At 37.0% G+C, this 27207-nt stretch overlaps 1 protein-coding gene and 1 pseudogene across 2 annotated transcripts; both read right to left on the bottom strand.

Annotated features, from left to right (window-relative positions):
• Positions 1–1517: 1517 nt before the first annotated feature.
• On the bottom strand, positions 1518–5177 carry LOC148253491 (GRAS family protein RAD1 pseudogene; annotated as a pseudogene).
• Positions 5178–5518: 341 nt separating this feature from the next.
• LOC110811599 (serine/threonine protein phosphatase 2A 59 kDa regulatory subunit B' eta isoform-like) lies at positions 5519–21814 on the bottom strand. 2 transcript variants are annotated; one of them, XM_088206314.1, is made up of 3 exons: positions 21612–21814; positions 19685–21446; positions 5519–6360 (listed from the first exon to the last, which is right to left on the bottom strand). In XM_088206314.1, exons 2-3 carry the CDS (start codon positions 20897–20899, stop codon positions 6001–6003), a joined length of 1575 nt encoding a protein of 524 aa, XP_088062440.1. In that variant the 5' UTR covers positions 20900–21446; positions 21612–21814; the 3' UTR covers positions 5519–6000. The 2 variants fall into 2 exon arrangements, with proteins under 2 accessions (XP_088062440.1, XP_088062441.1); XM_088206315.1 differs by having other exon boundaries at positions 19685–21425.
• Between the last annotated feature and the right edge of the window lie 5393 nt (positions 21815–27207).

Here is a 27207-nt window from a genome sequence, read left to right as displayed (position 1 = left end):
CAGAAAATGGTAATCGGAGAACTTGATGGAATATTCACCATACACGTGGCAGGTGGAATGGCCTCCAGCTGTCGGATTCAAATCGTGGGACCCACCGGCCTTTCTACCCTTCGTGTATTGGCTATTGCTCCAAGAAATTAATATGAAATCGATATTAATTTCAAACGATTATAAGAATAATATATTATTTATTACTAGGCACGTTCTTGTTTTTATTTTTATTTTTTCTTACACTATGTTTTTATTTTATAAAGAAAAAGTTGTTATTTTTTTAAATAAATTATTTATTATTATAGTAATTTTTGATGATCAAATAAATTTTTTAAAAAATTAAATTAAAATTAATAAACATGCTTAATAACTTACTTAAACTAAAAAATATATAAATTCATATTAAAATGAAAAAGAGAATTATTATACAAAGAATATCAAATAAAAGTAGGACAATATATTCTTCTATTCTAGATAAACACAAAATATTTTTAGTAGTATTTTTATGATTTTATAGCTAAAATAAATAAAATTTATAAATAAACATAGTAATATGTTGTACATTAATCTTAAAGTATATTATTAATTTTCAATCATTAAAATTAAAATTTTAGTTATGATTAAAATAATAATTTTTTTTTATAAAAAAAATGAAATTCATTCAAAAATTGTACAGGAAGAGACAATAGCCTATACCAAAAAATGAACAGTTAAATGAAGATATTTTTTAATTATAAAATTTTTATTTAAAACATTCAGTGTCTCTCTAACTAATGTATGAAATACAATATTATAATTTTTAAAAATTTAAATAAAATTATCAAGACAAGAATTATCTTTAAAAAATAATGTCACTAAGAAATAAACCAAGTATAATATCTTCAGCATGATATGATTGATTTAAGTCTATCAACCGATAAGAATCTTCTTTCAACTTATATGTACTGTAGCCCCAATCTTTTGTTACTTACATACCAAAACTAATGTGTGTGCCTAAGCAAGATCAAAAGAGGTAGATATAAGTTGTCCAATCAAATGAACTTTTCTTCATTTCATCTTCCATTATTATTAAGAGACGCATCATAATTAATCTTAAATACATTAGATATTTGCCGAAATGAGACCTTAGCAGCTTTAATAAGTTTATGAACAATATTGTCAATAGTAAGCTAACTAACATTCATAAAATCTAGTTTGTTAACTTATAAATATAATTTTTATATAAACTTCATAGAATATTAACTTAGTGACGCTATTAATTAGATAGTTAATAAATACTGCATAATACATATAAAAGTAAAGATCAATATTCTCTACTAAAATTTAGAAATACAAGTAATCGACCAATTATTATAACCTAAGTCGTAGTATGAGATTTTCTGAAGTAAATTTAACAACATATCACATTCTTATAAAAAAAAATACAATACACAACTTATAATTAATCCATCTCTATACCATTTTAGTATAATTAAGTTCAAATGTTATTATTTAATTTTATATATTATCATTATCATTATTATTACTTACGTGCATTTCCAACAAAAAATTGCAACAATAGATTTAGACTTCCATCCAAGAACTAAACATTCTTTATCTTCCATGATCGAATACCCATCTCAATCTTTGATCTTTGCCAACCATTCTTTCACCTGGATTATCATCTTTATCCGCATAGATTGAAACCCAACACAAGTGATCAACCCTCTCGCGTTGCTCAATCCTAGCCGGCCCCTCGTAACTAACTATGTTCTTGATCTCCTCTCCAAAAAAATAAAGTGCTCTATCTTGGCACGCCTTGTGTCATACTTGGGTAACATTATATCTAATAAATCAAAAATTGCTGAATAATAATGCAGTGCCTCCATGGACCTCCCTGAAAAAAGAGGTCCATTATGACTTGAATATTGCTCTACAATTATCATTAGCTTTGGTGAGAACTCATGTAAGGTCTGTAAAACTGAATTAAGTGCTCCTCTGATTTCTTTTACTTCTCTGTGTAACTGGAAAATGCTGTTGATGATCACAATTTCTCCTTCTTTTACTTCAAAATCTTTTGGAGTCAAAAAGTTTTCCAGGTTGCTTTCTATGATCAAGAATTCGAAGTGAAGTGACAATGTTCTTGCCAAGTTTTGCAAATCATCTCCGATTGGTTGGAGGCGATCAGCGGATGCTACACCTAGGATTCGCATATTGGGAATGGGGTTTGTACGACTGGCTAGGGTTTGGATTAACAGCCGCCATTGATGACCATGGGGTAGAGCTTGAGTCATCCCTAAATCAACTACGTGAAGTAAATTACTCTTTCCCTCAAGGGCTTCCATTACTGATGAACTCGCTACAAAATGACCAATTTGGATGTGAGAACAGATCTCGTAAAAATGACGTAAGGCTTCGTCAACTTTTACTGACGGAGATGTTGCCGGAAGTGAGTGAAAATTCGTGATAAGATCAGAATGTCTGTAACGGCCCCGAAAATTTAGAATAAAATATGTGTATTAAAAATGTCAAATGCGGAAGCGTAATAAAAATTTTGATTAACATCCCTTACACTAAAACCAAAAACGTGCTCAAAGTATAAAAGAACAAACTAACTAAAAGATAAACTCGAAAATAAAAACTATAAATATAACTACGGAGTCTTTAGACGTCCCCTTCGTCGTCTTCCTGCGGAACGGGCTCGGGAACAATGTCTTCCTGATCTGAAATGGTTAAATAAGAAATGAGTTACACCAGCCCAGTAAAGACATCACACTATCTCACCGTCACGGAGGTAAAGGTGGGTAGAAAACACAAAAAGACCAATGGAGCATAATTTATAACAAATTCTTTTATCAATAATAAAATCTTTTACCATCTACTTACATCGGTGAGATCCATAAAATAATATACGAAAACAATAACATTATCATCATCATGAAATCATATGAACTGTCTAACAGAATATATACCACGCATTTGCATCTCAATCATTAGACAATACATTTTCCTCATTTACTAGCCTACTAGTATTCATGGGGATCCATAGGGGTCCCGCTACCCGTGAACCCTTAACATTTACAATCTGATTCCAGAGCCGTCTCAATACCCCGTCTGGTATGGGCACCAAAATCATGAACCTCAATACTCCGTCCGGTATAAGGGAGAAACGGGTCGTTCCCATACCCCGTCCGGTATGGGCGCCAAAACACAGAAGGTCTCCATACCCCGTCCGGTATGAGAGACCATGTTCCCGGTAGTGTTCCCTATGGACCCGGTCCGTCCACCATCTCCCAGGATATCTAGTCAGGCTGTCCACATTATCCACTTATCAATTCACATAACATTTTTCTTGGTTTCAATCATCCAAACACACACAACATGTAAACCAGTAATGGATACCAAACAAGACAACACAATATCGGGTTAAGTATAATACCGACCATAATAAAGAAACCATGATTCATGCATACGGGACCATAATATAATTACATCAAACATCATGCTGCATTTAATACTGAAAATTAAATCAAACAATAACAGACCAACACAGTATCAGACTCGGGCTCCATTGGCAACCTTAATCAATTATACATCTATAAAGTCACACAGTACAGTTTAATTATTTATTTAGCTTTAATACCGTGATAGGAAATAGGGTGAGGGGTCCTTACTTGTTTCGGGGTCTGAATACGGCTCTACAGTCCGCCTACAGGCTGTTCCTAATTTTTTCTGAATTTTTCTCGGGGAGCTGAAACGCACTACTAGTACCTGCACGTGTCTCAAAAAATTCTAAATTAGACCTAGGGCCCCTTTCGACCAATATCGCAATTCCGACACGGCGGCTCCGCCATACTCCGGCGAAGCGGCGGCGATTCACCTCGGGTTGGCCGCCGAATTCGACCATGTTTGCATCGGTCCCTACGATAGAACAACCCTAGGGCCCTCGGTGGGCCGAAAAATCACGAAAAATCGAAACTTACCGGCGGCGGTGCTCTCGGGTGCGGTGGCTCCTCCGGCGTGAGTCGCGTTTTGATGTTTGGCTCCGATCAACCTGTAAAGAAAAGAACGGTGATCACAGTGGTATAAAATTTGCATCAAACGGAGACCAAGAAGGGCCTCATCGGAGGCAAAAATTGAGGAGGGGCGCGGCAGCGCCGCTGGGTTTCAGCTGAGTTTTTCGGCCGTTTGGCCGGTGGTTTGGCTCCGGTTTAGCCACAGGCGGACTCAGTGTCGAAAAACGAGCAAGAGGGAGAAAAATTACCTCGATCGGCGGTCGAAAACTTCCCCGGTGTGGCAACGGGTGGCGGCAGCTGGCTCCTCCGGCGTCTGGTTCTTTTTCTCCGACGAGCACTGGCGGCTAGGGTTTCTTTGGTCAGGTGTGGGTGGGGGTATTTTTGCCCTTTGCCTTTTAATCTTGACCGTCCATCAAGATTGAATCTAGACCGTTCGATCGCGATTTAATTGGCATTAAATCTGGGTCATTCATCGCGATGCAATCTGGGCCGTCTATACCTGATTGAATATGGGTCGTCCGTGCGCGTGAATCTGGGCCGTCCGTGCGCACGTTTGATCTGGGCCGTCTGTGCGCGCGGGAACGGATCTGGCCCGTCCGATCGCGCGCACGCGAATCGCCCCCGTGGCCCGTCCCCTGGTCAGCGTGTCCTTGCCACGCGGCGCGTTCTGGTTGGTCGGGGCTGCTGACTGGGCCGCTGACGTGACTGCTGACGTGGCACAACTTTTCTAAATTACGTTTTGACCCCCTGATTTCCGATTTTCTTTTCAAAAATACCCCCAGAATCCAAATTTTCACCTTTTTTTTCCAAAATCAATTTCAATTAAATCCAAATAATATTTTTACCCAATTTTATCATTATAATTATTTTTATTTTCATTTAATTAAATTAAATTAAATTAAATAAAAATCCAAATAAATAAATAAATAAATAAAATATTTATTTTCATTTGGGTGTTACAATGTCCGTGGATAAAACAGGAAGCAACACGCTGAAAAGATTGTTCCGAAGACGAGGAATGAGTTGTCGGTAGTAATAATGAAGCATGAATTTTATCATTGACGAGCCGCAGCTTCAGCACAGGCAACGAGTTGTAGAACCAGTTTGATTTTATCTCCATAGTTAGAATTTACCTTCTTCAATGAATTCAATTTCGTAGATAACCATGTTCAACGCTGCTTCTTCTTCCATGGCTTCAATGGCTAAATATCTTCGTGCTTGTAAATAATACTTGCTTTTCGAGTACTGTAGAACGAACAGACGATTTGAATTTACAGTTTTATACTTTTTTTAAGTAAAAATTAGTTGCTTATTTTTTAAAATGAAAATCTAAAACAGTTTAGTGCTGTTTTAAATACATTTTTTTCAACAGTATCGAACACCATTACAGTAGAAAATTTGAATGAAAATTATAAAACTTATTTTTATTTAAAATTTTAAAATGAGATACTTACAATTTAAAACTTTATTTCCATTACAAAGAAGATTATATCCAATCAAACATCTCCTAAAACTTGATGAAAAAACCAATATGAAAATATGTGAAATTTTGTATATAAATAAGAAGCCACGCATACAATAGTTTTTATATTAGCAACAATAGACAAATATATTATACATACAACGCCATCATGTAGCTCTTTAAAGTACACCACCAACTGATAGAAATCATGACTCTGCACATATGTAGATCACCAATGATTCTCATCTAAGCTCTTCAGAAATTTAACTACGAGAAAGGCCAGATTTACCAGCTGTCTCCTCTTCTTCTGAATGAAGTTATATAGGAGCTTCGCAATTCCACCATTAGCAGGAGCCCTGGTACTCGGTAACCAAAATGGACTTTTGCCATGCCATAAAGTTCTTGATCAACAATACAAAACCCCAGATAAGGGTGCAAGCAGCAACGAATGCAGAAAAAGATCCATGTGCGTTTCACTTCCTAAAGCACAAATAATCTTTTGTTTCCACGTGTCAATTGAATTGAAGACCCTTCAACTGTACAGATACTGTATCACTGCGATGATGTTTGGAAGGGAATCATGCAAGGAATGAGGACGGCTTCACTGCTAGCAGCTTTCGTTGCAGCAATCTCCTCTAAGCGCTTCCAAGTAGTTTCATGTTTTGTGTTCAACTCTTCTATTTTTCCTTCATCTTCCTGAAACTTGAGCAAGCACTTCTCAAACAGTTCAGGGTCAACATCAGAAAAAATCTTGCGTACGGTAAGTGTCAAGTTCTGGACCACCTGATTCCAATGGTTGCGACCATTCTTCTCCAAGGCAGGGAAGATGATGGGCAGTATGACTTTGCGATTTTGTCTAATCAAGTTCTCTATATGATCATTGTTCCACAAATACAATGCTCTCTCTGCCACCTGTAGAAGCAAGCACAAGTTGGATTGATATTTTTATTAAGGAGGTTACCATCATCACGAACAAATATGATGGCCTAGTGGACCAACAGCATGGTACAAAATCATAGCCTCATTTGCAGGAGAGATCAACAGGAAACCACTCCAAACATATTTGTGCAAAATGGTTCGTGATTGACATATTCTTGACAACTTAGATTGCAGCAAGTTAACTTCAATTTACTGAATAAAATAAAATTTACGTGCACATTAAAAGCTAATAAGGAAGTTCATTTTACATACTTGTAAGAAAAAGAACTAACATTTGAGTGCATAATTTAGTTTTTCTTGATCCCGCCTAAGCAAACATTCATATTGATTAACAGACAGTCCCTGGTACAGTATCTTTCTAAAGAATAGAGCATAAAGATAGAGAAATGTAATACAAAAATATAGAGGATAAAGGATCCTTTTATATGCATGAACAACAAAGAAACAATGACATTTCTTCAGTACAAGAGAGCAACTCAATCCCCAATAATGTAGTTAAGAATGTGCAGGCAAAAAAAAAGACCCTCAGCCCATAAAATGCAAAAGCACCAATCCATCCAAGATATGCTTTGATGGTTGAGAACAATGATTGAAAATCCTGGATGTGCTAACCCCAAACACCCGGGACTTCACTTCAACAGCCAACCTCTTAAATGGCCTGCTGGGTTACACGCCCATGCTACCAAACCGGGCAATAATTGAAATGAGAGAACAAGTGACTATTAAGGTCCAAGATTTATGAATGAAAATGACAGTTTTTGGTGGAAGGTAATTAAGGCTAAGCTTGGTACTAAAGAAAGAGGTTGGTTCACTAGACTGATGTCTAGACCTCATGGCAACGGCTTGTGGAAGAAAATATGCATAGGCAAAAGAACATGCCACAATTGCATCAGCCGAAGGATTGGCAAGGGGGATAGGGTCAGGATATGGCATGACAAGTGGATGAAGGGGTGCCCTCTCAAAACCCAGTTCAATCAGATATATACCTTTGCTCAATACAAAGAGCCTTGATACAGGATGGCTACATCAACATTTCAGGGAATGGGGAGTGGTTAGTGGAGGTCAGAAGGAACCCTAGTGACTGGGAAGTCAGGGAGTATGGGACTTTACTCGCCCTTGTGAGGGTTAGGCTTGATGGGAGTAAAGACCGACCACTTTGGAGTCTTGATACTAAAAGACCTTTCTCAATCAGTTCTTTCTAGAACTATCTGACAAAAAGAGAGGCTATCATTAGGGGCTTTCTTTACAAGAAATTTTGGAAGATTAAGCCTAGAGTTGCCTTTTTTGCTTAGAAGGTTGCTAGAGGTTGCACTTTAACCTTGGATAAGCTGATCAGAAGGGTTAGGATTTTGGTGAATGATTGTTATATGTGCAGAAGGAATATGAAGTCGTGAAACCATCTCCTATAATGGGACCCCTTTGCATATGGTTTGTTGGGTATTAACTAAGTGATAACTGGTTCCTTGAGGGAGGAAATTTAGGCATGGATAGGGATCAGGAATGTGAAGAAACATTTTAGCCTTATTCCTCTAGCTACTTTTTGAGTAGTATGGAAGGAAAGGAACAAGAGGGAATTTGAGGGCACGGATGTCAATTTTGACAAGGTTAAGGATAGCTGGTTCCAGACTCTAGTTTTTTTAATTAAGGTCATAATCTCTATTCTTTTGAAGACTTTAAGGACCTTATTGATATTCTGATTGATATATAAATACTTTGTATATGGGTTTTCATTCCTTTAGTGCAAGTGGACAAATACATCAATACTTTTATTTCAAAAAGAAGTGACTACTAAAGTCCTAGTCCAAGTAATACATGAAACAAATAACCGAAGACAAAATTCCATGAGGTCTAATAACTTGAGAAATGCTATTGTTAATCTGGTTAAGATCCATAGTTCAAACAAATATTCTTACACTCAAGCAAGATATGGCAAATGGGGTCTTTGCTAGGGGGCGGGGGGGCGCGGGAGGGGGAAGGAGGGAGAAGGAAGGGGAGTGACAAATATCAGGTTTCTTGATACTTCGCCATCTGTCTACTCAAGTGTAAGAATAGATATGATTTAGCACAGTAGAACAGGAAGTAGAAAGATAACAACCACAGAGATCAACAACGATCAGAATACGAGATTTATCACAATAATAATTAGAAGGTTGTTAGGCACCCAATTCAATTAGAAAATATAAGTTGTACTCATATGCATTCTGAAAATTATCAATTAATCACCCTTGTTCTTATAGGGTGCCACATAAGCTACGATGACTGAACCCTTAAATAGGAAAACAATTAAAAAATAAAACTCTTAAGTAAATAAGAAATAAAATCTAATAAATTATAATAACTACAAAAACCCTACATGAAAATAATAATTCTAGCGGTAATTTTAAGTTAGTAAAAACTATAGATGGCCCGCACTATTCTCTCCTCTACTTCAGAACAAGAAGACACTGATGAGGAATCCTAGATATATTCATCAAGAGGTGAGAATCCAAAATAAGTAATAGCTTTTTATTGCCATGAAGTGCATGAATCTGGATGCTCCTTCCATCTTACAAGGAGTAGATAGAAACCCATGAAATGGAGTTAATGCATCCATTAACTAAAATGAGCTTCCTAGAAATTGGAGTTCAGAAGAGGGGGGGAGAGAGGAAGAGGGAGAAAATAAAGAAGAGAAAGAGGAGAAAAGAGAATAGAGAAAGTAAAAGAGAAGAGAGAATAGGAGAGTAGAGTAGTTAAGAGAGTCTTCAGGGGGAAGACTTAGAACAATTTCATCATTGCGACTTAGAATAATTTCATCACTGCTGATCGAGGAAATGTGAACGATACAACCCTAGAGCTTATAAAGCTAATAGTTAAGCTACTTAAAAGAGAGTCCAATTTTGGTGGGTATTAAATGGAGGGTGGGGAGGGGCAGGGAAGGGCGACAGACTCCATTTTTGGTGGGATCTTTGGCTGGGTTGTGACCTTCTCAGAGATCAGCTTCCCAAGATTTTTAATATAACACAACTAGAAAAATATTTTGATCTGTGACTCTTTCAAAGACAGTGGCAGTGGGGTATTGGAATGGCAGGTTAAAGTAATGAGAAAGCGGAATGATTGGGAGATTTCAGATTACAAGAATCTCCTTGCTACTTTGTCTCTCATTTCTCTGGATGGAAGCAATGATCAACCTTTGTGGAGATCAATTCTACAGGAGTGTTTGTGGCCATATCCAACTACAAGTTCTGGACTAATGAGGAGGGGAAGGACCATGGTGAATGGCTGTTACTTATGTAAAAGGGCATCAAAATCCTGCAATCAAGTTCTTTTTATAGTGTCCAGTTTCATATAGGCTTTGTACGATGGTGTACGGATTGTTGGATATTAGTTGGGTGATGTCGGGTTCGATCAGGGATGAATTATGGGCTTCAAAGGGTCTCAGAGGACGTAGGAATCATGTGGACCTCATTCCGCCAACTATCTTTGGCTAATTTGGAAAGAGATGAATAAAGAGCCTTTGCAGGGATTGTGGAGGAAGGGGATTTTGATAGAATAGGGATAGATGGCTGCAAATTTTTGGACCTTTGATTATGGGTCCTCCTCTCTATTCTATAGAGGATTTTGTAAATCTTGTTGTCATTTTGTTAGAATTGTTTTTTTCTTTTTATATATAGGTCGGCACCCCCTTAGTACTTGTAACATATTTATACTTTTTATTTAAAGAAAAAAAGTTAAGCTGCTTAAGAAAACTTACATAAAATAACAAAACACTAAACTTCACTAAACTAATTAAAACAACCTTCTCAACCCATTACAAAACCAAAATTCCAGAACATCTAAATATCATTTACCCTTTCAACAATACCCATACTACCCCTAGGTCCTGGCAATACCCTCCCCAAGAAGATTATCCTTGTTCTTGGTGGGTATATATTACGTGCAGCCACAATATCAATTCATATCATTGCAGAAGCAACTAATTTCCCACTACTCAAGGCTCTTGGATTGATGATGTTCACAACAAAAGTGATGTCAATTTTCACTTGTTGCTCATACTAAACCTAACTGATTATATCCACTGGTGTATTAAAAGTAGCTTTATACCAACTCAGGAGCTGTTTTTGTACCAGGAATGATCTTTGAATCCATCCACCGAAGAAACTACCACTTCTTCTATGAAGGCTTATTCCTCCACCTCTAGTTTTTGACAACGGCAGCTGATCAAAGGCATCAAATATGTTGGCTCTTTACTGGTGCCTGTGCGCATGCCTGCGCGTGCAGGCGCCTCAGCCAGCAGGCGTGCGCAGGCGCCGCCTGAGCGCAGCATGTCTGCGTGCGGCAGGTTTTGGGCAGCGCGCGCGGCCCTTGGGCAACACGTCGCCCTCGGGTAGAGTGCGCCGCCGTTGGCCGGCATGCCCTCAGACTTTGTGCCCAGCTATCGCGTCGCTGTCATCTCATTGGCCATCCGTCAGTCGTCGCGTTACGTCGGTCAACTTTTTCTCCCTCTCTCCTTACGGATTCGCACCACTAGACGAAAATATGACGACCAATTTTCTCAATAAATAGGGGCCCTCTCCCCACCATTTCTTCACACTTTCTCTTCATTTTACTTCCTTAAGAGTTTCCAAGAGAGAGAGAGAGAGAACTTGAGAAAGAAGGAAAAGAAAGAAGAAGAACGTAGAAACTCTTCAAACTTTCAGTAATGGAAGTTTTGGTATTTTCTCCTGCATTTTAAGGAGTATTTCTAGAAAAATTAATTTCAAATATTACATGACTGATGTGAAATAGAAATTGCTTGTTTTAGTAAATTTTTAAACTTTAAAAATTAAATTGTTAAATGATATGGCTATAATGGAATATTAGTGATGCATGAGATATCATGGTTTTTGCATTGAGATGCATGGATATTTTATGAAAATGGACACGTAGGCCTAACACCGTAATATTTATGCATAACGTTTACAATGATATAATCCGTTAATCTATTATCTCTTAAAAGTTTTGTTTCTCCCTCATCTGGTCTGAAAAAATGTGTGAGAACCATTACTTACAGATGACGGCGTACCCTCTGAGGAGAATGGTTACACGATATGATTTGTAGGGCTACTGTAGCGACATACGATCTTAACTATAGTCTACATGTAGAACTATTGTGATTGGCACAACTGTAGTCATAGAGCGCGTTGTGGTTTGGCAAACCGTAAATGTGTTGTGATTTAGCAAGCCGTAAATGTACTGAGATGAAAAGAACTTTATCATTCTACAATGGTAGTCAGAAATCTGTATTTCTCTCAGTAGATATTTATCAGAACGGCTTCGCGCGAAGAACAAGTAAAAAGATGAAACGAAAAGTCATAACATTATTCATATTTGTTTGATTTTCTCTATTATATGCATGGTTTATACGAATGTCTTGATGTTAATGATTTTTAAACAAAACAAAAATATTTTCTATTCTATTGAAATGGACTCACATGCAACGATCTTTGACGGTAAGCGATTAATGGTACATTTACTTAAAGTTTAAACACCTTTAAAATTTCAGTAATGTTGTTTAAATACCATTATTCTTATTGAGTTTATGCAACTCACTTATTTCCATGCCCCCCTAAATGAAGATGATAGTGATGACCCGCTCGTCGATTTGCCAATCGAAGCCTTTGAAGATCTCGTGGATCCTTGAGATGATACAAATGTATGTTTTTCTTCCATATTCTTATGAGTCTAATATGTAGAAGAGACTTGTATATTATTTTAGCCAAATTTTTAGTCTCAGTGATGTAAAATTTAGAACTCAAATTTTTATTTTGTAAGGAATTTATAAAAATTTATTATGGTGCATTTAATTTATTTTGATGTACTCGTAATTTGTTTTTGTATCAGACTCCCTCATGCTACATTTAGTATTTGGGATGTCACAAATGGTATCAAAGTAGTTACGCTAAAATATCTCTTACACTGAGGTTATGGTCTAAGAAACAACTCTAGAAAACTTAGGGGATTTCCTCTTTCTTAAAATTAGTCAACCAACTCGTTATCTCCCTTTCTTTTCTGTAAGACCAAGGACTTGAGGGAGACCATCTATAGGGAGAATCGAAAGAATCAAGGCCCAGGACACACCGATCAGGGTTGAAACTGAATTCTTTCGAGCAATCCAAGACCTAACACACCAACCACGCCTCCCAAGGGGCAGCACACTCTGCCCGAGACCTGTCGCACACAAGCCTGCTGCACGTAGGTGTGCCTACTGTGCGCATGCTGGCCGAGGCGCCTACGCATACAGACTGTGTGCCTCACGTGTCACATGGACGGGATGTGCGCGCAAGCGCACGTCCAGCTGGCCGCGTGTGCACGCATGTGTGCGGCACGCAGGGACCCGCATGGGTAGAGATTTTTCCCTGCTGTTTCCGTGGGATTTTCTCTGCCATTTTTTCTCCGTTTTTCCTAAATATCAAAACTTAGTTATAAAATCACATAAATAAAATAATTTTAAGTAAATCCTAAAAATATGTGAAATTAAAACATCAAATTAAACAGTTAATGATCTTAAAACCTGAATAAATAGGAGTTTCACACAACCACATTTAAGCACGAAGGTGCCAAGGTGTTACAATCCACATCACTTATTGTTCTTATTACCATAGCAGCCACCCTAGCATCAATGCTAAAAGTTGGCACATCCATGAATTTAATTAGCTGATCTGGTACAAGCTCAACTGCCATTGTTTTAGCCTTCTGCATCCACTGTTGAAAGATCACCAACACCAGGCAGTCCTACAATTGCTTCTCTTAATGAGCTCAACTCCACAAACTACATCACTTCCTCATGGAACAACTTGTAAGACCATTTCCATTTTGTTCCAAGTCCATGAATTGAACCCCTTTGATGTAACTGGATCAAGAACCCTAGAATACCATGTCTCATAATGAACACTGACATTTTCCTTTTCTCCCAAGTGTTTCAAGTCAGCTAAGGTTCTTCATTCATCAATCTTTTACATGTAGGCCTTAACAAGGACGAGACAGTTACATATATATAACCAGTGAGGAAAATGTTACAGATATAAGAATCTGAGGTTCTTAACTTTTTCTTCAAAAAAAAAAAAGAATCTGAGGTTCTGCAAAAGCACTAACAGGAAATGTAAGACTTAAGGTTCTCCCTGTTACGGAAAAAGTCCTCTTCTATGATAAAGTCAACTAATATCCACATGACCAGCAAAATCAAGTAAATAAGCATTAGATCCAGTTTTCTCAAGATGTGAAAAGGATCATGGCTCAAGGGTGTAAATTCTTAACAAAGAAAAATGACACATTTAGTGCTAGTCATGGCATAATCCATAATAATAAATTGACGGTCTTATGTTGCACAAGACTAATAACCTTACAATTCATATTACTACCGATGCTACAGCTTTGAGATAGAGAACTTTGATTGAGCAAACTGCAAGGTAAGCAATGGAGATGAACCTTGGTGTCCTGCCACAGCAATCTAGAGCAAGTTACTAGGGTCGCTAGTGCAGACCCGTGTAAGTTCTTCAATGGAGAGCAATCCTTTTCAAATGATGAATATTTTGATGAAGATTTTGATGGCTCAAGGGTGATAGCTCTGAGAACAACAGAAAGGGAGGTTAAAACATGAGCAACTTTGATGAAGATTTTGAAGATTCTCTAACTTTTGTTTCCTCTATTGGTGTTTGGAGGAAGGCTCTGAAGGTCATGATCTCATACCTAGTTTTGCTATACCGCTATTATGATCTTCTAGTTAGTTAGAAATGAGAAGAGGAGGATTTGGAGGAATAGCAAAACGGTACTAGGTTTTTATAATGATACAATTCTAGATGGGGTGGATACTCTCTCCAGTCAATCAACTCCGGCAGGCGATAAGCATGTTAGTCCTCCGAGCACGGAAAAAATTCTATTAGTGTGTTATCCAAAATTAGCAAAGGATGAGAATCCTAATCTCATTCATGAAGTACAAAGTTCTTCTTGTGAAAAAATATCTTCCTTGCCTTCCATCATCCTGATGCTTTTGTACCCAACCATCATATGACAATTGATAACTTTTCAACTAAGGATTGTAATTGTTGTAGAGCTAATAGAGGAATTTTTCCTACTTCTGTAACTACTGACCTCTTAACCCTCTAAAGCTGCAAACTGTCAAGTACTTAAGCATCCTGCCTCATATATTAAGCTATTAAGGTCAAGAGATTAAAAATGAGAACTCGAATGAAACCCTTAAACTTGATATATTAGATTAGTGGATCCTTTGACCGAGAAAATATGACCCAAATACTTATGTAAGGAAGAAACTAGAGCTTAAAAAGTTAACATCCATCATCCAATATGGAGATTCTAAGGGATGGAGGGGTAAGTTGTCTTCTCAATTAAGATTGTTAATTTGAATGTTAATGGGTTGGGCAATGTTCTAGAATGGAATAAGATAAGGAAAGTCCTTTCTAGAGTTGGTGCGATTATCATTATGTTTCAAGAAACCAAGAGGGATAACATTTATACTTTGCTTGTTCAGAGCATTTACGGCTCTAGATTTCAGGATTGATCCTAGAGCCTGTCTTGAAGAGCTTCTAGCCGTCCCTTGTGATGTGAGATATTAGGGTGGCTTCTTTTGTTGATTTCATTGAGGGTGCTTTTGCTATTAAAGACTCTAATTCTTAAAATATTTAAAATCAAACTAAAATATTTAAATAAACCTAAAACACAAAATAATTATAAAAGATGGATTGAAGTGTGGGAATGGTGCGAGGTTTTGGAAAGACAAGCAAGTGGACAGCAATGCCCTTTTCAAGCACTATCCATCTACTTTCACTATTGCTCAAAACAAAAACATTTCTGTGAAGGATGCAGTTATAGGGATCAATGGGGAGAGCAATAGGTCCATCAGTTTGTCAAGGTACCTAAATGATTGGGAGATGGAAGAATATATGGATCTCCTCAACTTTCTTGCACGTGTGCATCTGCCTAGAGGGGTGGGAGAAGCCAGTTCCGAGCCTCTATCAAAATGGCTGGTTTTCTGTCAAATCATCACATATTTTTAATCAAAGGGGCAGATAGTGTTAAATTTCCTTTTAGCATGATTTGGGACTCAAAGGCCAAGACTAGTGGGGCTTTCTTTGCTTGGAAAGCAGCTACGAAAAATATCATTACTCTGAATAAGTTGATTAAAAGAGGGAAAATTATGGCAATTGGATGCTACTTGTGCAACTACCGCGAGAAGACTTGTAATCACATTCTTTTCTGGTGCCTATTTGCTCACCGGCTTTTATCGTTAGCCTATGGTTTGCTGGGGGTTGATTGGGTCATTGCTGGAACGGTTAAGGATGAGTTGTAGGCTTTGAAGCGTTTTCCAAGGAAGAAAAAACACTTAAGGCTTGTTCCTCTAGCCACTATTTGGACTATGTGGAAAAAGAGAGGAAAAGAAGGGCATTTAATGAGATTGAATTTTCTTCTAATAGATTTAAGGATTCTTGGATTAGACTCTTAAGTTTTCGATAAAGAACCAACCATTGTACTCTAGTGAGGATTTTGGGACTTTATACATATTATGCTTCATTTATAAATACTTTGTACACAAGTTGCAACCCCTTGGTGCCTTATAATCTACACTTTTACGTATTTATACACAAGTTGCAACCCCTTGGTGCCTTATAATCTACACTTTTACTTCTCAAAAAAAAAAAAAATAATAATAATAATAATAACAAATTACTCCAAATTATGATATTCTTGTTCTGCATCAGTACGAGTTATACTTTTTCTCACCTTGAACCCCAAAAGAGATTGTTCTAACAAAATATGTGATGCACTATTAGCATGCTCCCTAGTGTTTACAAAATCACTAAAATGCTTCGTTTGAGACTGAGTGAAGTATTATATGAAACTATCTCCATGAACTAGAGTGTATTAGTTGGGGCAAGAAAAATTCTTGACACTTCTGTAATAGCTAATGAAATGGTGAAGGAAGGTCAAAGATCAAGAAATAAGTGTTTGTTTTTGTTTTTGATTTTATTTTTCTAATATAGAGAAAGATGGCAATAAAACAATGGACGATTGTTCATCCATCTAAAAGAAAAAGGAAAAAAATAGAAAAAAGGAGAAAAAACCAACATCTTTCAATCAAGGATAATGTCAGGAATAAGACTGGTAAAGAATGAATTAGGAATTTTGAATTTAAGTTACTGTTAGTTAGTTACCAGAAATTGACTGGGAATGTTCATGCCAGCTCATGATGACAGCTGTTGATACACTGCTGTCCTTTACACCAATCATTCTGTCCTTTTTACCAATAATTGGTACTATATATGCATGGTGAATACCAGAAATGAGTAGGGAAAATACCTAGAATTTAGTCCTCTAAATTCTCTCTTTCCCCCTTCCCTCTATCTATCTCTCTCTCTTTTCCTCTCCCTCTCTTTTCTCTATTTCCAACCTTACTTTTAGCCACAGTTAAAACTTAATGGGCCAAGAGCCTGACTGATAATAAGTACATCTCTACTCGAAATAAACAAAGAAAAAATCTTTAAAATGCCCATGCACTTTAGCCTAAAGAGATGCCGAGTAAAAACAACCTATACCAAAGGAACACAAAAATGGTCCCTAAAAATCCTGATATATTCTCTGATCATAAGATCTGAAGACCAGAAAAAAAGGCCTCATATCGCAAAGACTTAACTTAACCTCTTTCCTCTTCCTAGTACCGAAAAGAACAAGAAAGAAATCCTGTATATGAGAATAAGAATCCCAACAAAATCTGAAAGTGCAAAATAAACGGATCCAAATCTACAAGCATATCATAATGTAGAAATAGATGATAACTATGAGACGCAGCTGCTCTGAAGCACAGAGACAAAGCACAGGTCAGGAACAAATTGTTAGAATTCAGTCTACTCAAAAAACTACAGTCCACAACAAATACCTGAAGCTCAGAACAAGTAGAAACCTTCTAAAAACAAGCAGTGAAAACAATGTTATTATAAAATAGCTATGAATTAAGAAGGCAAAAAAAAAAAAAAAAACTTTCAGGTACAAATATCCGAAAGGTCTAAAGACCAAACTCTACAGTTAGGACATAGGAAAAAAATGAAAACTGACAAAAAACCACATAAAAAAGAACAAAAAATATGATCATCAGGCCTAAAAAAACACATAAAAGCAACCTCCTAATCCTACAAAAAGGAACAAAAAAGAAAAGCATATAAGCATCAATACAAAATTTAGACCAGTCCCTTTACAGTGTACCTAGAGAAAGAACCCCAAAAAGCCGATTAGTCTCTGCACACGAAAAAGCAAATATCACAATTTTGTCGCAAAGAAAAGATGAAGGGAAGTAGTGATCCTTGAAAAGTCTAGCATTGCGCTTCAGTCACGGTACTTCCAAAACAAGCAAACGAAACTCCTCCCTTGAGCACCCTGGCTCGTTTTTAGCAAAGTCTCTCAAGGAATGAAGAGAAGAAACAGACAAAGGGGCAAAACCCACAATGGTGGCAGTATGATAAATACAAGACAATGAGGGCTGCGTTGGGAATGGTGGCCAAGATGTTCAAGGGAGTAGTAGGACTGAAAATTCAACCACCAAAGTTGATTCAAACATTGGTTCAGGAGAGCCCTCTCAAGGATTTAAGATGGGGCTCACTCATTATGGCCTATATTGAAAGTGGCTATTTTAATTTAACAAAAGGGTTTCAAGTGCAGGCTCACAGTATTTCTTGGAAAAGCCTTCTTCCTTGATGGTTGAAAAACATTATTACCTACTTGACAATGTTGAGGACAACAGAACAAAATAATTTGATAAAATCTTTTGTTTATTGCCCTTTTTTTATTTGAGGGTTTGTTCTTTACACAACAAGAGGTCTTTTCCTAGATTGCAATGCTAAATACAAAATAGAAAGACCAAAAGAAACTCAACTCCCTACACTTTCTTCTTCCCTTTTTCTCCATCCATCAAATCCTCCTCCTCTTCCTCCTCCTCAAAAACCTCTCAAAAAACTTGATCTGCCTCCATCTCCACCGTGAAATTTACTAATAACAAGATCGAATGATTGTGGCATTCGGATAAGTGTTTGATGTTAAAGTGAAAGAGAGAATTGAAGAACTGGAGATTGTGTCGCAAATTAGACCCTCCAAGGACAATCTACAGTTGGTTCTAAAAGAAGAATTTAACATGGAAGAAACAATTTGGAATTGAAACCAAGGGTGTTTTGCATAATCTATTTTCTTCGGTTTCCAAACAATGGTAAAATTGGTTATGCTTTTTTCATCCATTTTTAAATAGCTGTTTGAAATAATGCAGAATGTTAATGATTGTTTTGTAACCGAGAGAACATTTAAATAAAATCTAACATTAGCTATCATTTGGGGGTTAAATTGGGTATTTTCCATTTCCTAAATATAAACATGAGAGAAATTGATTAATAATTTACTATTTATCAAAAATTATTCAAATATTTTCATGTTAAATTTTAAATTAATGATATAGAGCTAATATTGATATTTATGGTAAACAAAGCACATCAAACTAATTAAAATGAACAGAGAATTTTCATTTTTTCACAATAATATTTAAATTATTTGTAATAGTAACTCTTATTGTATTCAAAATTTCGTAAATACCAAACATAATAACATTTCCTTTTTACAGCAACACTGCACACTATCTAGCTTTTACCTGAAGTACTTTTGCTGATAAAACTATTATCTCAAACGATTTTTAACCAATTAGAACACAAGAACTGGCATGGAGAAAAAGACACTCAATAGCATTCAACTATTGTAGCTACAGATATTCCCCAATGCAACTCCCCTCCACCAGAAATGCAGTCCCACCCACCAACAGCCAAAAAAAAAAAAAGAACTACATGCCATAAATTACTCAAGATATCATCCATTATCTACTGTGTTAGTCCACAACGCATCTCTCTTAATTGATAGTCATTGGTTTGCAGTACTTAAATCAAGTTGGTAGATCTCCAATTAACAAAGAATCCCTGTTCTCTTCCTTTTAAAAATTAAACTCTTTATTCCCTAAAAGCAAGTAAGCAATTCTTCAGGTGGTGCTTTCGGCAATAACTACTATAGAAATTTGTTTCACTGATGGTAAACCCATGGTTTCAGGTCTGACTAAATTCCTCCACATGGAAATTTTCCATAGGTTTGCAGTAAATTAGATCTTTCATATGTAGAATCCATTTACCATTTGGAAGAACCATGAAATAAGTAGACGAGACAAGGAAACAAGCTAAGAAAAAAGCCAAACGCATTTCAAGTGAAATAATTAAGAAAATCAAGTAATGAAGAACCAAATATTCACCTGAAAATGTGAACTGCTCAAGCATCGAGCAATTTGGCGGAAGAGAGGAACCATACATCTTTCAAATTCTGCTGGTTGAGTCGCTTCCAATATTTCCTCGAGCTCACTTAGGAACATGACTTCCTTTGAGCTGTTGGTGATTGGCCAGTACTTTAATAATCCTCTTATAACAGTGTCTGCAAGTTTGCAGTCTTTCTCCACAAACTGTGTAATACAATACGATAATTGCTGATGGTACATTGGCAAGCATTTTGGTTTGTGAAGTGGAATTAAGGCTCGAACAAGAAACAGCTTGTGTTCTTCTTTCAGCGGCAGCGCAAACCCATTGATTATGCTGCCCAATACCTCTAAAAGCTCGGCAATTCCATTATGCTTCTCAGTTTCAAAAATAAACCGGAAGAAGATATTATTTATAGCTTTCCTGATAAATGGCCGATGGACCATAAACTTCCCATAGGTGCGATGCAGAATCGTTTTCAAGTATTCCCTCTCCCTGGGATCCTCAGAATCAAAAAGATCTAACAATTTGAGAACAAAAGAGTGATCAATGAATCTCTTTGCCAACTTTGTATCTGTCTCAGGGGAAGCAACGAACCTTAGAAGGAATTCATACACTATTTGCAAATGAGGCCATGCAGGATCCATTAGTGGCTCCTCCTCTTCCAAGTCAAAGGCTTCTAAACCTTTGTTCTCTCGTGGTTGTGGAGTAAGTGACCTAAATAAATTAGCAGATATCATCTTTACAACTTCCTGCATGACAGTTTCTGTGAACTTTGCATTTGCTGAAGTAACATAATCCACAAGCTCAAGCAACATCTGCCTCTTGATGTCTTTTTCTTTCAAGTTCTTTGTCGGGTCAGTGAAGTCAAAGACAACACAACATAAATTAAGCTTTCTAATAAACAAATTCTGTTTCTCAGAGCTAGGAACATCCCTAAATGATGGCAACAGATCATAGGGAACAGTGGCAGAATCACCATTCAGTTTTTGATTGACAGCTTGTGGAAGTTTATTTGCATTACTATATCCCAAATTTGAAGTAGAATTATGGCCTGCAGACGACATATTATCTGAATTTACCAGCCTACTACTCAAAGAATCACTGCTTCTTGCAGAACTGGAAGTATTTGGAGGAGCAGATGAACCCCCAAATTCACGATTCTCAGAGGATTTAGAAGGCTTCCTAGGAAGTCTACCAAGTATCTGCTTAATCATGATTCGTAATTGCAAACAATAAAAAATAAATTGAAAAACAAATAATGATATTGGCACTGTTTCTAGAGGTTCCCTCTAGGGAGATTTCAGTCCGTTAAATAGAGGAAAACCTCAAGGTTCACATACAGAAAAAGAGGAACAGATGCATAAAAGTCATTTCAAGCCAAGAAGGTCACTTGTATAAACTGAGATCCCAGATACCCAATACCACCTGCAATGGAGGATTGAAGAAACCGCAGTAGCATCTCTCCAAAACATCAAACCAAGAACTCATTTGACCCATCATCCTAAATCCAATTCAAAGTTCAGCGACAGGAAGTTGACACCTTTTGACTTCCATTCAAGGACCCTAGATGCAGGAATTAAAGAAAACAGCACTAAATACTGCCTAGAAGCAAAACAATAAAACCTAACACCTTCAATTATTAACAAGCCACTGGAATCAAAGTGGAGTTTTTCCGTGCTTCTTCTTCCCTCCCTCTCAGATTCTTGTCTCCACCATCCCCGGAATTAGAGCAAACACAGACTGATCAGAAAATAAAAAGATCTGGGTTCAATCAAAAACACAAATCAGCATTTATAAGCAACAAAAGATTTTACCTTAAAGACCATTAAAGACGAACTTGTGGAGAAAATTAAAAGCAGTAAAGCAGAGAAAAGGAAAAGGAAAACCCAGAAAAAAGAAGAAAACACTGGAAGGTTTTAATCTTACAGAAGCTATAACTGGTAAGAGTAGCGGAGAGCATGAGAAGCTCCAGATTTTCCTTTACTTTTGCTCCATTTCTCTGGGCAAAAGAGAGAACTGACCGAGACAACCCTTGAGAATACAAACGACATTAACTTAACTGCCCGTAAATACAACACAGGACCAGATTTCAAACAAAAAAAAAAAAAAGTTGACAAGAGAATCAAATGACTTCTCTCTCTCTCTCTCTCTCTCTCTCTCTCTCTCTCTCTCTCTCTCTCTCTCTCTCTCTAACTTTCTTTATCAATTTCCTTTTATCTTTTAATGCACTTACTTTCTTCATCTATTAGTAGGTATATGTAATTTTAGTTATCTCATTATATTATTACGTAATTTAAAATATATATATATATTGCATATTTACTTTCTTATTTTTTAGATTAATTTAATCCTATTATGATTTTTCATATTTTTATTTTAATCTTTTTACTAATTCTAAAACCAATATAAAAATTTTAAATTATTTATTATATGCATTAATCTATAAATTTTCTTAATAAGCTAAATTATGTAATACAAATAATAATTAAATAAAATTAATTTAATGAACTTATTATGTTGTTCATTTTCTTATCGTTTTAAATTAAAAAAACATCAAAGATTTATATTGAATCAAAAGTTTAAGTAAATCCTTTAACGTTTAAAATTGTTCATTTAGATCCCTATACAAAACTTGTACATTTATGGATATTTGTAGGATAGATATTGAAATTTAAAACTTTTTATTTAATTAACTTTTAATTAAATTAATTAATATTTAATCACATATAATTTGTTCTTATGGTAAATTTTTAATATTTTATTAAAATTTAAATATGTTAAATTAATGTTTTTTTAATTATGAACTAACATAAATTTAAACACAAATCTTGATCTATTTATTTTGTTCTAGCTTTGACAAAACCATCAAGGATAATGTTTCCTCCATGCTTCATGGGTTAGGATAAAGTCTGTTATATTAATTCTTTCTCTTATTCTTCAAGTTCTTGGTTTAATGTTATTCCTATAAATATTTTTTTTTCAATTTTTTTTTTCTTTTTAAAACAATATCAAAATTAATTTTCACTAATTCTGTATAGATTCTATCCGTAATTTTAAGAAAAATTTTTTCTTGGAATTTTTGAATGGATGATCATATAATAATAAAAAAAAAAAATAAGTGAAAGATTATACTTTTTTTAAAAGTACACAAAAAAAAAAGTTCCAACTATACTAAAAAATAGAAGAAATAAATTTGTAGCGCCCGGAGAAAAGGGGCTGAAAAAAAAAAAAAAAAAAAAAAAAAAAAAAAAAAAAGCCACGTCGGCAGCCACGTCAGCAGGCCCGGTCAGCAATCCCGGCCAACCGGGGCCTGCCACGTGGCAAGACCACGTCACTCCGGAACGGGCCACGTTGGCGATCCGCGTGAGCGCGATCGGACGGTCCAGATCAATCGCGCGATCGGACGGCCCAGATGCAATCGCACGGACGGCCTAGATTCAATCAAAAATGGACAGCCCAGATTAAAACAAAATGGACGGCTGAGATCAAAGAGCAAGGGGTTATAAATAGAACCCCCACACCAGACCACAAACCCTAGCCGCCTGCCGCTCACCGGAGAAGCAAACCAGAAGCCGGCTGCCACCACCCGCCGCCGCACCGGAGGAACTTCCGACCGCCGATCGAGGTAAATTTCGTACCCCCGACTCGTTTTTCCACTCTGATTCCTCCTGTGGCCAAATCAGAGCCAAAATCCCGGCCAAACGGCCGGAATACACGGCCGAAGCCCAGCGGCGCCGCCGCGCCCCTTCTCGGTTTTTGCCTCCGATGAGGCCCTTCCCGGCCTCCGTTTGATGCAATTTTTATATCACCGTGATCACCATTCTTTTCTCTACAGGTTGACCGGAGCCGAATCACCAAAACACGAACCTCGCCGGAGAGCCGCCGCACCCGAGAGCGCCGCCGCCGGTAAGCTCCGCTTTTCCGTGATTTTTTTGCCCCCCGAGGGCCCTAGGGTTGTTTTCTCACAGGGACCGATGCGAGTGTGGCCGAATTCGGCCAGAAACGGCCGAAAACAGCCAACCCGAGGCGACACACCGCCGCCAGCGGCGGCGCCGTCGCCAGAGCACGGCGGAGCCGCCGTGCCGGAGTTGCGATTTGGGCCGAAAGGGGCCCTGGGCCTAATTTGGGATTTTTTTGGAACACGTGCAGGTACCAGTAGTGCGTTTCAGTTCCCCGAGGAAAATTCAGGGAAAATTAGGGACAGCCTGCAAGCGCACTGCGAAGCCGTGTTCGGACCCCGAAACGAGTAAGGACCCCTCACCCTATTTCCTATCACGGTATTAAAGTTCAAAATGATAAAACGGTATTTCTTGAATTAACGAATGTGTGAAATTGCTTAAGGTTACTAATGGAGCCCGAGTCTAGTGTGATTGATGATTTACTGTTATTTGGCCTGTTTTACAGCTTTAAATGCAGTATGAGGTTTGATGTGTTTATTTTATAGTTTCGTGTGCATATATTACATTTTTATTGGTTATGGGTTGAATGACTGAAAAACTGATACCGTATGTTGTCTGTTTGGCATGAATTACGATTTGCTTGTTTAAAATGTGAATTGATAATGCTTACTGAGGAAGAGGAAAATGAAAGATTGTGTAGACTGATAATTGTATGATGGGGTCAGCCTGACTAGATATCCTGGGAGATGGTGGACGGACCGGGTCCGTAGGGAACCCTACTGGGATTGTGGTCACACATGCCGGACGGGGTATGGAGATCTTATGTGTTTTGGCGCCCATACCGGACGGGGTATGGGGACGGCCCGTTTCACCCTCATACCGGACGGGGTATTGAGGTTTATGGTTTTGGCGCCCATACCGGACGGGGTATGGGGACGGCCCGTTTCACCCTCATACCGGACGGGGTATTGAGGTTTATGGTTTTGGCGCCCATACCGGACGGGGTATGGGGACGGCTCTGGAAACTGATTATGAATGTTAAAGGTTAACGGGTAGCGGGACCCCTATGGACCCCCATGGATACTAGTAGGCTAGTAAATGAGAAAAGGATATGTTGTATAATGATTGAATTACAAAAGGCGTGATAAGTGCTATGTTTTACAGCTTATATTATTCCATGATTGTGATAATATTATTGTTTTCTTATATTGTTTCATGAATTCCACCGAGGTAAGTGGATGGTAAAGGTTTTATCATAAATAAAAGGATTTGTTGTAAATTATGCTTCATTGGTCTTTTGTGTTTTTCTACCCACCTTTACCTCCGTGACGGTGAGATATCGTGATGTTCTTACTGGGCTAGTGTAGCTCACTCCTTATTTAACCATTTCAGATCAGGAAGACATGGTTCCCGAGCCCGTTCCGCAGGAGGACGACGAAGGGGATGCCTAGAGACTCTGTAGTCATACTCATAGTTTTATTTTCGAGTTTCTCTTTTAGTTAGTTTAATCTTTTATATTTTAAGTACGTTTTTGGTTTTCGTGTAAGGGATGTTAACTGAAATTTTGATCTCGCTTCCGCATTTTATGTGTTTAAATACTCATTTCATTTTAACATTTCCGGGGCCGTTACAAAATTAGTTTTAAAAGTATACATAACTAATTTCAAACCTTAATACAATTCAACCACAAAGAACCCTAATCTCTTACACTGGTTTTTTTTTTTTTTTTTATGTATCATTCTTTATTTCAGCTTTGATATATCCTACATTAATAAGTCCAAAGTTTAAATGGCAATAAGTTTTAAATTATAAATTAGATTAATTAAAAACATTAAATATTAGTATAATTAGTATTAATATTTTAATTCTGATTTTAACACTAATTATTTTGGATACTTTAATATTAATTAATTATTCATATAATGGTATCAAAATCCATAGAATATTTGTTTCTATAGCTAGTTGTCCATACCTAAGCTAAAGCTAAATTACTTAAGTACTCTTGTTTATTTGTGCCCATAATTATACTTCATAATTAACTCTAATTTAAGGCACCTTTCAGCCACAAATTAGTATTTAGACTTATTAAAACTCACTAATACACTTCAAAAATAACTAATTGTTATTTATTTAATCTAATTAATTATATGCTAAATAGTTAGTTTGGATTCTATTTTGATCTCACTCTTAATTGAACCATTTATTCAACAAGTTCACCATCTTAAATTTAATTAGTTTTATTAAACTAACATTAACATAACATCCTTCTAATAACTCAACATGTAGGAAAAATATTTTGGTTTAATATGTATTGTAACGGCCCCGGAATTTTAAAATGAAATATATGTATTAAAAAGGTCAAATGCGGAAGCGAAATAAAAAATTTCGATTAACATCCCTTACACTAAAACAAAAAACGTGCTCAAAATATAAAAGAACAAACTAACTAAAAGAGAAACTCAAAAATAAAAGCTATAAATATGACTACGGAGTCTTCAGGCGTCCCCTTCGCCGTCTTCCTGCGTAACGGGCTCGGGAACAATGTCTTCCTGATCTGAAATGATTAAATAAGGAATGAGCTACACCAGCCCAGTAAAGACATCACACTATCTCACCGTCACGGAGGTAAAAGTGGGTAGAAAACACAAAAGACCAATGGAGCATAGTTTACAACAAATTCTTTTATCGATAATAAAATCCTTGCTATCCACTTACCTCGGTGAAATTCATAAAACAATATACGAAAGTAATAACATTATCATCATCATGAAATCATAGGAACTGTATAACATAATGCTTATCACGCCTTTTGCATCTCAATCATGACATAACATATTTTTCCTTATTTACCAGCCTACTAGTATCTATGGGGATCCATAGGGGTCCCGCTACCCCTGAACCTTTAACACTTGTAATCAGATTTCAGGGCCGTCCCCATACCCCGTCCGGTATGGGCGCCAAAACTATAAACCTCAATACCCGTCCGGTATGAGGGTGAAACAGGCCGTCCCCATACCCCGTCCGGTATGGGCGCCAAAACACATAAGGTCTCCATACCCTGTCTGATATGAGAGACCACAATCCCAGTAGGGTTCCCTACGGACCCGGTCCGTCCACCATCTCCCAGGATATCTAGTCAAGCTTACCACATTATACAATTATCAATTTACATAACCTTTTATTCCCCTTTTCCTCAGTCAGCATTATCAAATCACACACAAACAAGCAACCAGTAATTCATGCCAAACAAGCCAACATACAACATCGGGTTCTCAGTCATTCGACCCATAATCAATAAAACAGTGATTTATGCACACGAAACTATAAAATGAGAACATCAGACATCATACTGCATTTAAAATTGTAAAATAGAACAAACAACAACTGACCGACAAATACACCAGACTCGGGCTCCATTAGCGACCTTAAACAATTTCACACATCTACTGATTCATGAAACACCGTTTTATCATTTATTGAACTTTAATACCGTGATAGAAAATAGGGTGAGGAGTCCTTACTTGTTTCGGGATCTGAATACGGCTCTACAGTGCGCCTACAGGCTGTCCCTAATTTTCTCTGAATTTTTTTCGGGGAACTGAAACGCACTACTGGTACCTGCA

This window comes from Carica papaya, chromosome 6, assembly GCF_054855325.1.
Source record: "Carica papaya isolate Zhongbai chromosome 6, ASM5485532v1, whole genome shotgun sequence".
NCBI lineage: Eukaryota > Viridiplantae > Streptophyta > Magnoliopsida > Brassicales > Caricaceae > Carica > Carica papaya.
The sequence above is the reverse complement of the archived record's forward strand: the minus strand, read 5'-3'. Positions and strand labels throughout refer to the sequence as shown.